This window comes from Hakea prostrata, chromosome 1 (assembly GCF_041222555.1).
Source record: "Hakea prostrata isolate BN-2017 chromosome 1, UWA_Hpros_2, whole genome shotgun sequence".
Classification (NCBI taxonomy): Eukaryota; Viridiplantae; Streptophyta; class Magnoliopsida; order Proteales; family Proteaceae; genus Hakea; species Hakea prostrata.
The window spans coordinates 58,940,346-58,957,045 of NC_142600.1; the positions used below are offsets into that span (position 1 = coordinate 58,940,346).

The 16,700-nt window shown below is 37.6% G+C and overlaps 1 protein-coding gene across 1 annotated transcript; it reads left to right on the plus strand.

The window, feature by feature from the left end:
- The first annotated feature begins 9,973 nt into the window (after positions 1-9,973).
- Positions 9,974-12,008, plus strand: LOC149029214 (ankyrin repeat-containing protein BDA1-like). The gene is made up of 2 exons (XM_089150183.1): positions 9,974-10,630; positions 10,981-12,008. Exons 1-2 carry the CDS (start codon positions 10,058-10,060, stop codon positions 11,710-11,712), a joined length of 1,305 nt encoding a protein of 434 aa, XP_089006309.1. The 5' UTR covers positions 9,974-10,057; the 3' UTR covers positions 11,713-12,008.
- The last annotated feature ends 4,692 nt before the right edge of the window (positions 12,009-16,700 follow it).

Here is a 16,700-nt window from a genome sequence, read left to right on the forward strand (position 1 = left end):
GGGTCTGACATAACTGGACATCCTAGCCAAACACTACTAGACAAATCCTAGATATGTCATCCAACAGTTTAGGAAGGTGTCCATAGGGCATCTCCGGAAACATCCCATAATATTCCCGTAGTAGTCCAAGGACAGAAGTGTCAAAAGGACACCTCTCCTTTCCAAACCATACTTAAGCATACACATGCATCAATTCAGATCATCACATATATGGTAACTTCATATATGGAAAGAAATCAATAATTACAATCACTTTGTATATAATTGGTAAGTAAATCATACATGAATCAATTTAAGCAATGCTACTGTAATCAAGGTTATGCAACAGTAGTATATCGTTGTAAGAATCTAATTAAGGAAACATATCAATGATATTCAAATATAGAAACTAGATTCATGCTATCTATGTAATTAAGGAAATAACCATCCTTACCTTTTATATCTCGCAAAGGAATCCTAAGAAATCAAGTAAGATCTTGGCAAACTTGAGAAGAAGGTTCTAAACAAGTGTATACAACATATTAGGAAAGATCCCTAACAGAAAAGATACCAAAACATCCAACACAGACCAATTCGGAGTTGTTTGTACTCATTGGTCGAGTGGATTGGTCGATGGTCCGATCGACCAATCGATCGACCAATGCGAGAAAGATCTGATAGCCTAAAAAAACAGAGTTTTAAGATATGAAATCCGAATTTGGTGGTTCAAAAGGGTACTAATCAAGGGGTAAACTACATCAGTAGTATTCTAACATATAGGGGACCTCAAAACACTAATCAAATCAAGCCATCAAGATCCAAATTAGGAAACAGAAAGTTACCATAATTAGATCAACCATGGATCTTGAAGAATTCAAGGTAGAAATCAAAGACAAGAACAATAGGAGAATGGATCATTGCTTCAGGTAAAGATATCATGAAAAGCATACTTAGATCTTCAAGGAAATAGGCTTAAAAGCATAAATCTAAATAAGGAAACAAAACCTACCATATATGTAACTATCATGATTCATGAAGAACACATAGTATGGTAGAAGAGAACAACTAGAGATTGATAGATCATGGATCATGAAAGGAAAACACAGCAATTAACTACTAACATGATCAATATAGAAGATCCAAGGAGATCAGAATTCAAATCAAAAGTTAAACAAAGATTAGATCATGGTTTGATCATGATTCCTTCAAAAGCTTGCAATGATCATGGTTAAGATCATTGTTCTAGCCTTTAATCCTTAGGATGATCATGAGAGACAAGTCCAGAGATGTTTGCAACAGAGAATGCAGCATCTCCTCTACTGTCTCAACTCAAAAAGGAAAGAAAATAAGAGATAGAGGAGAAGAAGAGAGTGTAGACATACCTTTTGATGAAAAGGAAGAGTTTTGACGAAGATCCGTCAAGAAAATCACCAAGGATGCAAGGGAGATGACTTGCAAAAGTCTTTGGTTAGTTCCAAAGAGTTTGGAGGCAGCAAATACGAAGTAGACTCGAGATTGGACTTAAATAGAGCAAGCAAAACCTAATTGCCAAAGACAGCACTCATTGGTCGAGTGGATTGGTCGACTGGTCCAGTCGACCAATCAGTCGACCAATGCTGACAGCAATTCCAAAACAGGGAATTGAAGACCCAGATCAAATCCAATCCTAAAGGGGTTTTGCACACATGTCAAGTGACTTACCTTATAGGTAGAAATGCCTTCAAACCAAGATAGAGAGCACTCCAAGTCCATCAACTAATCCGATCTTCATCAAGATTCAGTTTCCATAAATAGAACTTCATCATCAACTTTTATGGATTCAAAGCTAGACACCAAGTCCTCCACTGGGATGGCCCAAAGCTGACTTCTTACTTTACTTCGGGTCATCGGACCTACAAATAACAAGGTTTCCGGGTCAAGGTTAGGGCTGGGTTTTACAGTAAGGATGGTTGATCTTTAATAACCTAATATGCATGTCTACTTGTATTTGTTTTAGAATTACATGATCATATCACTGTTGTAATTAGTTTCTTATAATCATATGGCTGCTGTAGTTCTTCAACTACAATAGTACTTGTTCTTATTATTCAATTGTTATTTCAGTTATGAATGATTATATGTTGTATTATCAGTTGTGCTTGTGAATGACTGATTGGGAATGTGATTGCCTAGGTTGTGATTGGGGAATGGGGAACGCCCTTTTGGTGTTCCTGCCTTTGGACACCAGTGGAGGTGGTATGGGACATTTTCCTGTGGTGCCCCTTGGCGCTTTTCCTAATTACTGGTTGACATAACTAGGTCATGTCTAGAAGTGTTTGGCTAGGATGTCCTTGTTATATCAGACCCGATCAGAAGGGAATTCAGTCCAAGCAACCCGTGGTTGCAATGCTGATTTGTGGATACTTAATAGCAGTGCATAATATTCGTGAGGAGGACATGAATCACATTGTGGACAATCAATACCGGTGCATAATATCCGTGAGAGGCCATTCATTGGTACGGTTGCAGAAGTGGAACGTGGGCTCCTGAAATCAAGACCGGTGAAATGATCCGTGAGAGGAAACTGGAACTACCTATTAGCTTGATGTAACTAACAAATAGGGTTGATGAGTCCGTAGTCCGACTTGATGGCTATCATAAAGATACACTGACTCTAGGGAGAAGGATATCGGAAAGGATCCCGTGATGGGAAGAATGGAGGTATCCGGATCTAAGTTGAAACTAAGTAGAAGACTTGCATTTGGCTAGGCTTAACCTTCACACACGCCAATACTCATACCAATGGAGGCGTGAGAGAGTGTTGACCTAAACCCCAACCATGGAATTTCCATGAGAGATGCCTTAACCCAATTGCCGCGGAGAACCCAACAGACGTGCATCAGAGCCGTGAGGGAAGAGTGACTGAGACTACCCAGAGGAGTATGGTGTTCTATCTTAATGCGTGCTTGCCAATAGAGACCAGTATACATAGAGATAGAAGCATATCTGCATTGTCCGTTTCATATCATTTTGCATTCTGTATGATTTGCTTCCATGTGTTATTATGTTATTATGAATTGAACTGCCTTGCTGAGTTCTTTTGAACTCATTCCTTTTTGCAATATCTTCTGTTAGACTTCTCTGCAAGTAATACTACTACTGTTGACTATGATGGTCAGTACTTTGAAGACCAAGTTGATGACTCATACATTATTGGTTATGGTGACTACGTTGGTGAAGACTATCAGGACGAGACTGATGCTTATCAGGAGTAGTTCGGCTTTAGCACTTGAGTGCTAGAGATGGGATATTGTTCCATCCTCTTTTTTACGTTTATTAGCTTCGCTGAGACTATAGTTGTTCGTTCCCCTTTTTCTTTTGGGAACCATTTGTAACATGTTGATCTACTTTCTGCTGCTGCTGTGAAATGAGTTTCCGCCTCATTCTACATTTTGATTTATTCTATTGGTATCATTTTCCGCACTCTGATTGTATTCTTGAACCTTATCTTGATATTTTGATTAATAAAGTTAACATCTGATTTAATCTTGTTCTGGATTATATTATTGTGAATGTGGGAGGATGATTTCCTCGAATACTAGATCTTCGGGACTGTGGATCACACACTCGGGTATTCCAGATAGGGTACCGGCTGGGTGGATGTGACACTTATGGCACATTTGCCTTTAGAAGAATGCCATTTGGTCTATGTAATGCCCCTGCCACTTTCCAACGGTGTATGATGGCTATTTTCATTGATATGGTGGAAAAATTTGTTGAGGTCTTTATGGATGATTTTTCAGTTTTTGGAGAAACATATGTTGAATGCCTCACTAATTTGGCAAAAGTTCTAAAGAGATGTGAGGAAACCAATCTAGTCCTCAATTGGGAAAAATGTCATTTTATGGTTCAGGAAGGGATTGTTCTTGGGCATAAGGTTTCCAAACATGGTCTAGAAGTTGATAAAGCCAAAGTTGGTATAATAGAAAAATTGCCACCACCATCTAATGTGAAAAGGATTAGAAATTTTCTTGGCCATGCTGGGTTTTATAGAAGGTTCATAAAAGACTTTTCTCAAATAGATAAACCATTGTGCAGCTTGCTTGAAAAGGAGAGTCAGTTCAGCTTTAATGAAGCATGTATGACAGCATTTTTAGAGTTGAAAAAGAGGCTAATATCCACACCAATATTATTGTGGCACCAGATTGGTCCATTCCTTTTGAGGTCATGTGTGATGCTAGTGATTGGGCTGGAGGAGCAGTTTTGGGACAGCGCAAGAATAAGGTATTCCATTCAATCTATTATACTAGTCGAACTTTATCGGGAGCACAATTGAATTATACTGTCACCGAAAAAGAACTCTTGGCAGTTGTGTTTGCATTTGACAAGTTCAGAGCTTATTTAGTGGAGCAAAGGTTATTGTGTTCACAGATCATTCAGTTATAAAATATTTGGTACAAAAGAAGGATGCTAAACCAAGGTTGATTAGATGGATCCTATTGCTTCAAGAGTTCAATTTGGAGATAAAAGATAGAAAGGGGACTGAGAATCAAGTGGCTGACCATCTGTCTCGGTTGGAAAATCCAAACCAAGAAACTGATTTTGAAATTAAAGAAGTCTTCCCTAATGAACAACTCTTTGTTGTTTTCCTTTCACAAACACCTTGGTATGCTGATTTTGCTATTTATTTAGCCAGCGGACTTCTACCTCCTATGATGAATACTCAACAAAAGAAGAAATTTTTACATGAGATTAAAAGGTACTTCTGGGATGAACCATTCTTATTCAAGCTATGTGCAGATCAGATGTTGAGGCATTGTATCCCTGAGGTAGAAGTAGAGGATGTGTTGAGGCAATGCCATGACTCCCCATGTGGTGGACATTATCAAGGTGATAGGACTGTTGCAAAGATCTTGCAATCAGGGTTTTATTGGCCAAGTATGTTCAAAGATGCCCACCAATTTATTCAAAAATGTGACAGATGCCAAAGAGTGCGAAACATCTCTAAAAGAAATGAAATGCCTTTAACCAATATACTGGAAGTAGAGTTGTTTGATGTTTGGGGAATTGATTTCATGGGGCCTTTTATTCCATCATATGGCAATCTATACATCCTAGTAGCAGTGGACTATGTGTCCAAGTGGGTGGAGGGTGTTGCTTGTCCAACCAATGATGCCAAAGTGGTTGTTCAATTCATGAAGAACATCTTCACTAGATTTGGTACACCAAGAGCTATAATCAGTGATGAAGGTTCACATTTTTATAATAAGTATCTTGGAGCTTTATTGTCTAAATACGAGGTTCGTCACAAGGTTGCCTCAAGCTATCATCCCCAAACAAATGATGAAGCTGAAGTTTCTAATAGGCAGATCAAGTTGATACTGGAGAAAACAGTCGGCCCTACAAGGAAGGATTGGTCTATAAGGTTGGATGACTCTCTTTGGGCTTACCGAACTACTTACAAAACTCCCTTTGGAAAGGCTTGCCATCTACCCTTGGAACTAGAGTATAAGGCATACTGGGCAATTAAGAAACTCAATCTTGAATCTACTTTGGTTGGTGAAAAGAGATTGTTACAGCTCCATCAACTTGATGAATTCAGACTTCAAGCATATGAGAATGCCAAGCTCTATAAGGAGAAAGTTAAGAAATGGCATGATCGAAAACTCTTGCATAGGGTATTTGAACCAAGCCAACAAGTTCTGCTGTTCAACTCAAGACTTAAACTATTCCCAAGAAAGTTGAAATCTAGATGGTTAGGTCTATTTACAATAGTGACAGTATTTCCACATGGGAGCAGTGGAGTTGCAAGAAGGCAGCTCTAATAGGAAATTTCTAGTGAATGGTCAGCGGATCAAGCATTATTGAGGTGCACCTTTGGAGCGTGAAAAATCTTCAATCATCATTCAAGATGACTAAAAGGGGAGGCATCCCAATTTAATTGTTTTTTTTTAGTTATGTTGTTGGTAATTAGTTAAGTAATTGTTTAATAAAGTTAATCGGTAGTTTCCAATTTTGTCCTAATCTTCACTTGATAGTAAAACTGGAAGATGAATTGATGACATGTATTTTTTATTTGCAGGGAGTGTGGGGAACACAAAGAGGATGAGTGGTTGTTTGGCCACTTTGGGTAGTAAAGTTAACTGCTGAACAAAGCATGTTTCAGTTACCCAATAGAATTCACTATCTTTACTGTAGCAAAGTTTTGTTCAACAGCTATGGGACTTGCATTCTCTGATATAAAATGCATTATGTGACTGATGTCATAGCGATGCTGCAGCAACGCCACAGCAAAGATAAACCACTTCAACCCGACCCGGTTTGCCCTCAAACCCAACCAACCCATAGTTCCCACACCTCTAAACCACTCTCAACCCCCTGCTAACCCCTCTTGTCCCAAACCCATAAATAGCTGGTCAAACTGATTTTTTGAAATCATAAGTAGGAAGCTGCATTTGTTAGTGGGTGAAATGCACAAGGTTTTAGTTCAATGAATGTTGATTCAGCAGTGGGGCTTGTTGATATTGTTAGGGAATTCCTAAGGATCAAGAATGATATCTGCCTTCTCAAAAGCAGAGATGGTAGGACTTCTCTCCATCCTGCAACATCCAAAGGTCGATTTATCATGATGAAGAAATTGATTTTTGCCAGCCAAAACTCTGTCAGAGCATTGACTATTTGAGGTGAGACTGCCTTCACCTGGCTATGAAGAATAACCAGTGTGAAGCATTTGAAGTCTTGGTGGAAGGGCTGGAACAGTTCAATATGGAGATCATAGACTGGAAGGATGAGAATGGCAGTACTGTCTTGCACTTGGCAGTTTCTAGAAAGCAGAGAGAGGTAAGTCAATCTGTCATCCTTTCCTTTCTATGCTTCTCTTCTAGTCATTTGTTTTAGAATAATGTCATTCATTAGACACTGAATGTGATCTGTAGCAGCAAAAATTCCAGTATATTTGGTTGTCCTTCAATTTAAAACTTGCGTGCAAATCAATTCAATAATCAACATCTCCATAAGAATCTGGAGTTGAAATTACAAACAAAGAACTTGTTTCAGCTAAGGTACTAAGAATGAACTTTTCTGGTATTTCACTGAAGAATCGTGCATTGTTCATCTGTTTCATCATTCCCTTGAGGCTACTATTGTTCCTTAACATATTCTCCCCCACCCACACAACAAATTTGATTTTCATACTAAGACAGAAAAGTGAATATTTCTTCAAGAATTTCATTTACTTCCTTGAACTCACTAAAAAGTTTCAGTGTTGATCTATAAAGAGGAGAATAATGTGCAGATCATTAATCTGTTGCTTGATGGGGGTGTGCAACTAGCACTGAGGTGGAAGTCTCAAGCAACCTCACGCTGTTGGACATCTTTGATGTTGTCCTACAAGGTTTGAATGAAATAGCTGAATCTAGTACCAGAGAAGCTAGTACGTGCTGGAACAATGAGAGCCCAAGATGTTTTATCTCAGACAGGACCTCTTGCTGATCAGGTTCAGACAAATAAACAAGTAGGAATGCTGCAACCTCTACCTTGTGCATGGAACCTTTGGAAGGAATTGACCAGGGAAATAGGAGAAGCATCAAATGAGAAGCAGAGTGGATTGATGGTGTTAAGCTGTACTAGTTGCAACTCTTGACATACCAAGCAATACCCAGCAACATATGTATGTGCAGTATTCAGGGGCGGACCTATGAAGGGGCCGAGGGGGGCCATGGCCCCCCCCCGGATTTTTAAAATTTTTATATATTCCCTTAATTCCCTTGTTTTTTCCACTTTTTTCTCTTCCTATATGTGAAATGTCGCTATTTGGCCCCCCCCCAATATTGAGAACAATTTTTAAAAGTAAAATAATGGGCACATATGTCATTCCTAATTAAAAACTAATTCCTTAATCCCTATTTATTCTCCCCACTATTCTCTCTTATCTTTTCTTTCTATTTATTCTCTTCTGTTTCTATAAACCTGGTTAAAGGAAATATTTGAAAAAACATTTTATTAGATATTCAAAAATCAAAATGTCATTCATAATTAGAAAGTAACTCTTCAATTCCTATTTATTCTCTTCTATATCCTCTATGCTCTCTCCTTTTTTTTCTTTTTATTTATTCTCTTCCTTTTTTTTCTTTCTATTTATTCTCTTCGCTTTCTATAAGCGTGGGTTAAGAAAATTTGGAAAAAAAAATCTACTCCACAATTAAGTACTCTTTCTCTTTCTCAATTTATTTATCGTTTATCTTTTTCTCATTTTTTTTAATTTTTTTTATTTGATTTTATATTATATGTTTCTTTGTTTCTTTTGCAATTTTTGTTATTTGATTTTGAATTGTGAATAAAATATCTATAGTTAATAGGTAACTAATTGCCATTGGTTTGCATCTATTACCTAAAAAAAAATTTTGATTTACATCTCCTACCAAAGAAAATATTTGCTTGCATCTAACTTTTTAGGGTTGAAGTCATGTGTATATATTTTTTTATATTGTTGTTTTAATTTTACCTATATTTTGTCCAAAAAAAAATCATTATCAATAATTTACCTTTTTTTTTTTCTTCAAATAAGTGTGGGCCCCACAAAATATATGTGGGTCTATTCTTTAATATAATAAAATAATTTAGATGTGAGATCTAAAATGAATATTATAAGGGCCCACATAATATGTGTGACAAAAAAGCATTAGTGCTATCTAGCTTTCGTTCTTCGGCCCCCCCAATATTTCATCCTGGGTCCGCCCCTGGCAGTATTTTACTAGCTCCAGAAAGAGTCAAGACATTATTCTCGGTAGTTACACTGGTGGGGTTGTTCTTTTTGAATTGGTCAGGTTCAGTCTGGTTGCTAAGGTGTGGGGAATACTTCCTAGTAACAGAAGAAGAAATCAATCTTCCCATAAAGAAAAAGATTGGTATTTTTATTGCGTGTTTGACAACGGATTTTTCTGAGAAGGCGTTCTTTTTGAGAATCGTCTTCTAAAGTTTTTATCAAAAAAGGGTAATCAGGGCACAATTTTAACAAATTTTTTTTTTGGTACAAAGGCGCTTTTTATATATAGGGGTAGGGATATTACATATGTCGCCGGTAAGAGTTGAACCCAAGACCTCTCCACTGAGAAGCAGGTTCCTAACCATCCTACTACTCCTCCATTGGCGGTTTGATTAAATTTTTACTGAGAATGCTTGAGAATTGTTTTCTAGCTTTTTTTTCTTATGAAGGCACGAGTGTATGAAATTTAAGTCTGAGTGTCCCTCTTTGCACAATTTTGAGACTTGTTTTTTATTTTTAAGAATACCAAAAGAAATTAAAGTTGTTTTGCAACAAACATGCAAAACAACATTTTCCAACACAAAAAAAAAAAAAAAAAAAAACGACCAATTTTACCAAAAATATTTGGTGCATTTCAATATTCTAAAAATGAAAGAACGCCAAAAACTATTCATTGGTATTCAATACTTTTTTGTAGTCCGCATGATAGGCACATTGCTTGTGTGCAGTAAATTGATGGTGATGAGTCTCAATCAGCTCTCCGTTTTTTAACCACATGCACTTGAAGAGCCCACCTGCAAAATATTGGAAAAAAAATTTGAAGTAAGATTTGAGTGAATCCCCTGTGGATCCCCCTATTCTATAGTCCAACATCATTAGGGGAATATACAATTCTCCCCAACACAAATACGGTGAGAAGCAATGGGAAGAAAAAGACAGACACACCAGGACCTAACTTGCAGTGTACGGCAGGGAGCTTCGCATTATTCAATTTCACCATTCGTTTTTTAACTTATCTGAGTGAAGGGATGATTTTTATATGATTAATTAAAGTCAAACTTAACTAACAAACTGGCAGCAATGCACGAATATAACCAGAAATATAATTTGCACTTCCAAGTTTCCAAAGGCCAATGATAGAAGCCCTTCTGAAAACAAATTAAACCTAATTAAATAAACACTCGTAACAAAAAACAGATGATAAATGATAAAAACTAATGCATCTTGACTTCTGAGTGTTCAAACTTGGAACATGAAACTCCAAATAAAACACCATCAGAACTTCTGGATTCCTTGGTGAATTCATTACCAATTCTCCTTTCTCTTCAGATCAGAATGGATATGAGATTGTACGAAGCTGCTCTAACGGGAAATATATCACAACTACAGCAATTACTCCACGAAGAACGGCATATCTTAGACACTGTTTCATTATCACCTGGGGAGAACCCTTTGCATGTTGCTTCCATGGCAAGGCACCTTAATTTTGTTAGAGAAGTGATAAGATTAAAGCCAGAGTTTGCAGAAGAACTGAACCAAGATGGGCTCAGCCCTCTTCACATAGCCTCTGCTAATGGGGATTTAGATATGGTGAGGGAGCTGTTGAAGACTGGCAACCATCTGTGCTGCCTCAAAGGGAGAGAGAGAAGAGTTCCTCTTCATTATGCAGCCATGAAAGGAAGAATGAATGTTATAAGAGAGTTGGTATCAGCTTGTCCTGAATCTGCAGGAGAGGGGACGATTCAAGGTGAGACTGCACTTCACCTTGCTGTGAAAAACGACAAATTGAATGCCCTTGGAGTCTTGGTGGAGATGTTGAAGAGACTCAAGAAGGAGAGTTTCCTGAACAGGAAGGACGAACAAGGCAACACAGTCTTGCATCTTGCAGCTTCCAGGAAGCAACGTGAGGTAATTACCCTCCACTGATTCAACTTATAGGATTCTGATTCGGTTGAAACCCTGAAAATTTTGAATCAAAAGAAAGAATAATTTATTTTATGTTTTAGAGAAACAAGATTTAGTTGATTTCTGCTGTTTACCGAACAAGAAAAGGAAATAATGGAAAAGTAAATAAATAAATGGAAGTCAAACATGATGAGAAACCAGTTATTCAAAAGAGGTTTACAGAAATGGGCTCAGCCACTTCTCAAAAACCATGTAATGTTCTAATTTTTGTTAACAAAATTTGTACCTTAACAGATGAAATATCAACATTGCATCATGTGATACCTAACTGATCAAAAGAGAATCTGAAGCAGGTGGTGGAGCTGTTGCTTGCTGAAGACAGAATCACTTCGGGTGTGATAGAAGTAAACTTTAAGAACAACTGTGGTCTCACACCCCTTGATGTCTTATTGATGTTTCCAAGTGAAGCCGGTGACCGAGAAATCGCAGATATATTCCGACTTGCAGGTGCTTCAAGAGCTGTAGATGCATCTGGGTCTCCTTTATCAAGAAATAATCCAAGAACATCCAAATCCTCTCCTTGGAATGTAGGCCACTTGGTGGAATACTTCAAATTCAAGAGAGGCCGTGATTCGCCAAGCGATGCTCGCAATTCGCTGTTAGTGATAGCAGTGCTATTAGCAACAGCAACCTACCAGGTCGGGCTGAACCCTCCCGGGGGTGTTTGGCAGGATGATGCACCACCCCATCACACAGCAGGGCAGTCCGTTTATGGAACAAAGCAAAAGGTGACATTTGGGATATTCATGTTCTTCAATTCTACCGGATTCTACTTGTCGCTATTCATGATCAATATCTTGACAAGCAGATTTCCTCTGCAATTGGAGTTGCAGATCTCCATGATGGCAATAGCCGTTACTTATTCTATTTCAGTCACTATAGTTTCACCCGGAGGCCCCCTCAGATTCGTACTCATTCTAGCTACATCGATCTTTCCTGTTAGTGTAAGTTTAATAATCAGATGGGTGAGACTCCTATTTAGATATGCAAGAGCCAGAAGAGACATGCCCATAACCATAAACTGAAATCCCTTATTCCCATTAGTTTCTATTTATGCAGATTATGTAAGTGCACCTCCACTGTTTCAGACTGCATAGTTTATCATATATACATGATTTTGCCAAAAGGTCATCAGAATGTGTTCAAAAAGAACAATATTTTTTTTCTATAGATCTTAGATTGGGCATACCCAGCAAAACACCACCTCCCACCTTTCACGTTATCATCAACAGGAGCTCCCTACTGCTATCTAGAAAAGAAAAATCTAGTCTAGTTCTACAAAAGCATCAGTAGCTATTTCATCACTAATGAATCTAAGAAAATGCTACTAAAAAAGAGGAATGCCAGGTTTAGTTTACCAATATCTTTGGTCAAGTAGTCAACATGTGATTTGATCTCTCAATAACAATGAGCAGTTTTCAGGATAATCAATATAGGATTTGAAAGAAGAAGCACCAATCTTGCAACAAAAATCAAGAAAATATTCTCAAAAATTACTGCTACTCAATTAACCAATTTAATTAGTTGGAAAAGAATTCTTGTTTTGTTCTCTAATCAATGAGATTTTATCAAAAAAAATTCAATTGGTACATTTATGGTCACGGATATCCTTTAGATTATATTGAGAGATTTGCTTCAAAATTAAGTCCAGAAATGACTATGAAACAAAAAATAGTTTTATCCCGTTTACACCCCCCCGGGCGCCCAGAATCTATTTATGCGGAAGCCTTAGGCATAGGGTTCGCCATAATCCCGCTTGCCCTATGTTGGTCATAAATTTTAAAAGAGCATCATCACTGTTCAGTTTCACCCAACTGAACTTGGGTTTGCACCAAAAAAAATTCAACATTTCTTCTCATTACTCCAAATAATTGGAAGATCCAGCCTTCCGCAGCTCATCATCCTTTGAAACTTTTGATTTTGACTCTCTTAAATATTTCAAAATCGATCATTCCAAAGATACAAAGTTTTCTAGAGTCACTTAACCAACACTAACTCTCCTCCCACCCTCCCCCAAAAAGGGATTGTTTATTAATAGTGAAGGCCATTGTCGCCCCCACGATCTACCAAAGAATTAGAATGTTTCAGGAAGAATTATGTATAGAACTTCATGATGCAACCAATAATCCACGAAAGAATTAATATAGGAAGAAAGTGTGTAAATGTAGTTATGAAAATCCTTTAAAATTATCAGAATGAAGACTAAGCACCATAGTCCAGCAAGGCAAAAACCTCACAGATAAGAGGTTGAATTCATAAGAGACACCTATCTGACTGTCAATTGAGATTATATAATCCTGCAAGTATTGGGGTTAATGAGATAAAAGTACCCATCTATAAGATAAAAGTACACCCATCTGGCTCTTGCTTTCCTGCATATCCTCCTGCCACCGGGCTGAAACACCTTCCCATAAGATACCTAGACCAAGTCTTACAAGGAGTTATTTCCAGTTCAACCTTTAAAATGGTAGAACTAAATTTGTAAAATAATTGGTGGAACAACTATTAACAATCATGAGAAAAACTAAGACCTGTAAACCAACCTGTTTCTAAAATGATTCAGAAGTTTCATGTTTAGATGAATAATACTCCCTGAAGATATCTACCAAAAAATACTCCCTGAATAATTGGTGGATACACCCAGTGCATGAGGCTCCAGCCACTGCAGGGTCTGGGAGGTCAATAATGTAGTCCGCCTTTCCCCTGCTTTTGCCAAGACTGTTTCTTTCCAGTCTTGAAACCTTCAGTAGCCACTAACAGACAATGAAGCAACCTTACAATTGCTCCAAGGCCCACCCTTTGAAGATACAGTTTGGTACGAACAACAAACAGTCCCACATGGATTTGTAGTCAATGTAGTTTAAGCAATTGCAAAAATTGAATCTCCAGAAGTCCTTTTAGATGGTTGGTTTTCTTAGGCCTGTTTGTCCTTTGATTTTGTATGATCAGTTGTCTTGATTTTTTCATAGTCAAACAAAAACTTGTGCATATTGCTCATTTCTTGTGTTGTGCTTTTTCACAACTTCCATTTCTAGCCCAGAAAGATATCATTCTACATGCAATTTGATCTCTAAAAGATCCTTCCTATCTCATCTGCAATGGAATTTCATTTAGCATTGCTTCTTGTTATTTACATTGCGTCTTTAGCTTTCAGAGGGAAGAATGCTCAAAATAAACAGTAGTAGCAAAAGCAAAAGTTGTGAATAATATAAAAGAAAAAAGAAAACCAGCTTCCAGAAAATATAATATAGAAGGTGAGGAAAGTGATGGCACCAATGCTAATGCGTGAGAGTAAGTAGTTCTATTATGTCAGCACAATATATGTCTACCATTTCTACACTGAAATAAAAATATGCCATTCCCAAGCTGTTGCAGGGTAAATGATTTCATACCTGTCATCAGCTTGTGGGTTCTCACAATAGGTTGAGTTGCTTTTGTTATTTTGTAAGTCATACTGTGCCATTCCTCCTACTTTGGATGTTTTCTATTCTTTGACAAAGATGCAATAGACAAACTGGCTTCAATGCGTACAACCTTGTTGATCCTGCATAAACTTTTATGTTTGTTGTCTGGTCAAAAAGATACATATCATGGAATTCACAACTTTGAATCGAAATTCAGTCCGTGAAACAAGCATGGCCTGATAAGTGAAGACTTCATTTAGAGCATGATAATGCTTTATTTAGATTACCCTGGTGTGACGGATAAGTGGAGAGGAACATCTATATGTTATATTTTTCACACCCACATAATCAAGACAGGTTTATCTGATTCAATGTGTGTGTATATATATATACATACATACTTCAAATGCAGTCAGTTTCTAGGAATCATATCCTTATATTGCAGAAGCCTTTTGAAAATAAAAGGTGCAATACTTAAATCAAGTTTCCCCAGAGGAGTCACCGACATTTTCCTTCTAGGAGATGAACTAGTCAAGAGTAGCAACTTAAAACAAGTCTTTACAGAGTATATGACAAAGTTCAATTGGGGGATACACTAGACTCTCTCAGCTGCTCATTTCTAATGACTGAATTCCTGAGAAGACCAACAGATGCATCAACCTCAACCAAATTTTGTAGTCTTTAAGAATCAAAATAGGTTGTGGGCATAATTCCCATTGATGAGGACTTCTTAGCACCCCAACAAGTTTTACCACATCCTCTCAAATTGATTGATTCTCAATGATGCCATACTGCTCAATTTCTCTGGCATGTTTTTTATACCTTTGCATCCCCTAAGGCAGAGCGTTTTCAGAGAAGACAACTCACAAATTTCCATTGAGAGATCTTACAGACTGATGCAGCCAGTTAAATCGAGTGTTGTCAAGGAGATCATTCCACCCAATTTCTCGTGCATCTTCTTTAGAAATGACAATCCATTTAAGAGGAGCATTTCAAGAGAAGCCATCTGGGAGATTTTACACCAGCAGCATCTTAAATCTAGCGAGATCAACAGACAAATTTCAATGGGAAGATATACTAACCTCTCACAGCCACTCATATTTGATGTGATTAATTCTTGATATCACCAAAGGATGCGTCAACAGAAACCAACCTTTGACAGTAGAATCAATACGTCCCGTTTTTGGTTTTCTGACAACTCGGGAGTCCTACATAACTAATGTCAAGCCGTAAGTTTTAAAATGTTCAGACCTCCACCCTTCTGCAAAATAAAATAAATGGTAACTTATCTAATTTGATTAAGGACTAAAAGAAAATCTTCAAAACTTTCCGCAACCTTTTATAAATTATTAAAAAAAAAAAAAAAAAAAAAAAAAAAAAAAAAGGAGGGGGGACCCGTTTTTGTTACCCTCTACTCCTTATATTTTTTATAAAAATTAGAGTATAAAGGGAAAAAAAAAAGGGGGGGAAAAAGGGGGTTTGTTGAATAAACTTGGTGGGGGGGGGGGGTACAAAAAAAAAATATTATTAAAAAAAAAAAAAAATGCGCACTACGGTGGAGCGAGCCGTCCGATCTAATCGGACGGCTCGGATGATCCTTCCCATTAAATAATGAAAAAAACCCTTTACCTATATACGTTTACCGTGTGAACAGAGTTCCATCTGTTCGGTTCGGTCTGATGCAAACCAACCGGTCCATCTCGGCGGTTCGACTGGGTATAGTATATGTTATTAATGGTGTATTACATACTACCAGCCTATACGTATATACGGTTGTACAGTAACCGTATATACAACCAGTTCAAAATGTTAAGAAATATACGAAGCTAAAAACCAACCCGCCCATTTCATTTTCATTTCTGTTTTCGTTGTTGGCTGATCTGAAGTTACTGGAGAAATCGCAGGAGAGAAGAAGAAGAAGACCGTTAGGGTGTTTTCGTTTTGGTGGCTACTCGAAGCTGCCGAGAAGAAGCATCGCATTCTGCATCGTTAGTTGAGAACGAAGAGGAAGAAGAAGCAGCGGAGAAGAAGAAGAAGCAGAGGAAGCTCCATCTGCGATTTAGAGAAATCGAAGGGGCATTCTGGTATTGTCTCGTCTCGTCTCGTCTCGTCTCGTCTCTGCGATTCTTCTTTCAAAAAGGTAATAACCAACTCATAAAACCCTTACCATGGAAATTCCCCGATGATGTGGTCGAAACCCCGATTTGGTCGTTGATTAAAGATGAAAAATGCTCGTAATAACTTGATTTGGTCGGTTTCTTTTAGTATTTGTTGTTTTACCTTTTTGTGGGGTTGTGGAGGGGTTTAATGTTGTTGTTCTTTTAGCCTTCAACTGTAAGTATAGACATTAATGTTTTTCTTGATCAAACAAGGATTCCTGATCAATGCAAGGTAACTGTAAGTTTGTAAGTCAAATAATGACACTAATGTGAGGAATGGATATTGGAACTCCAAATATAGACAACAAATACTAGTCATAATACCAATGATTCAATATTCTCAAGCAGTAGGTGCAGACAATTAGTAGACTGTACAATGAAAAAGAAACATATAAAACCACCTGGAAATAAGGAAGCAATGCCTCTTCTACGATATCACTCCCACCAAAC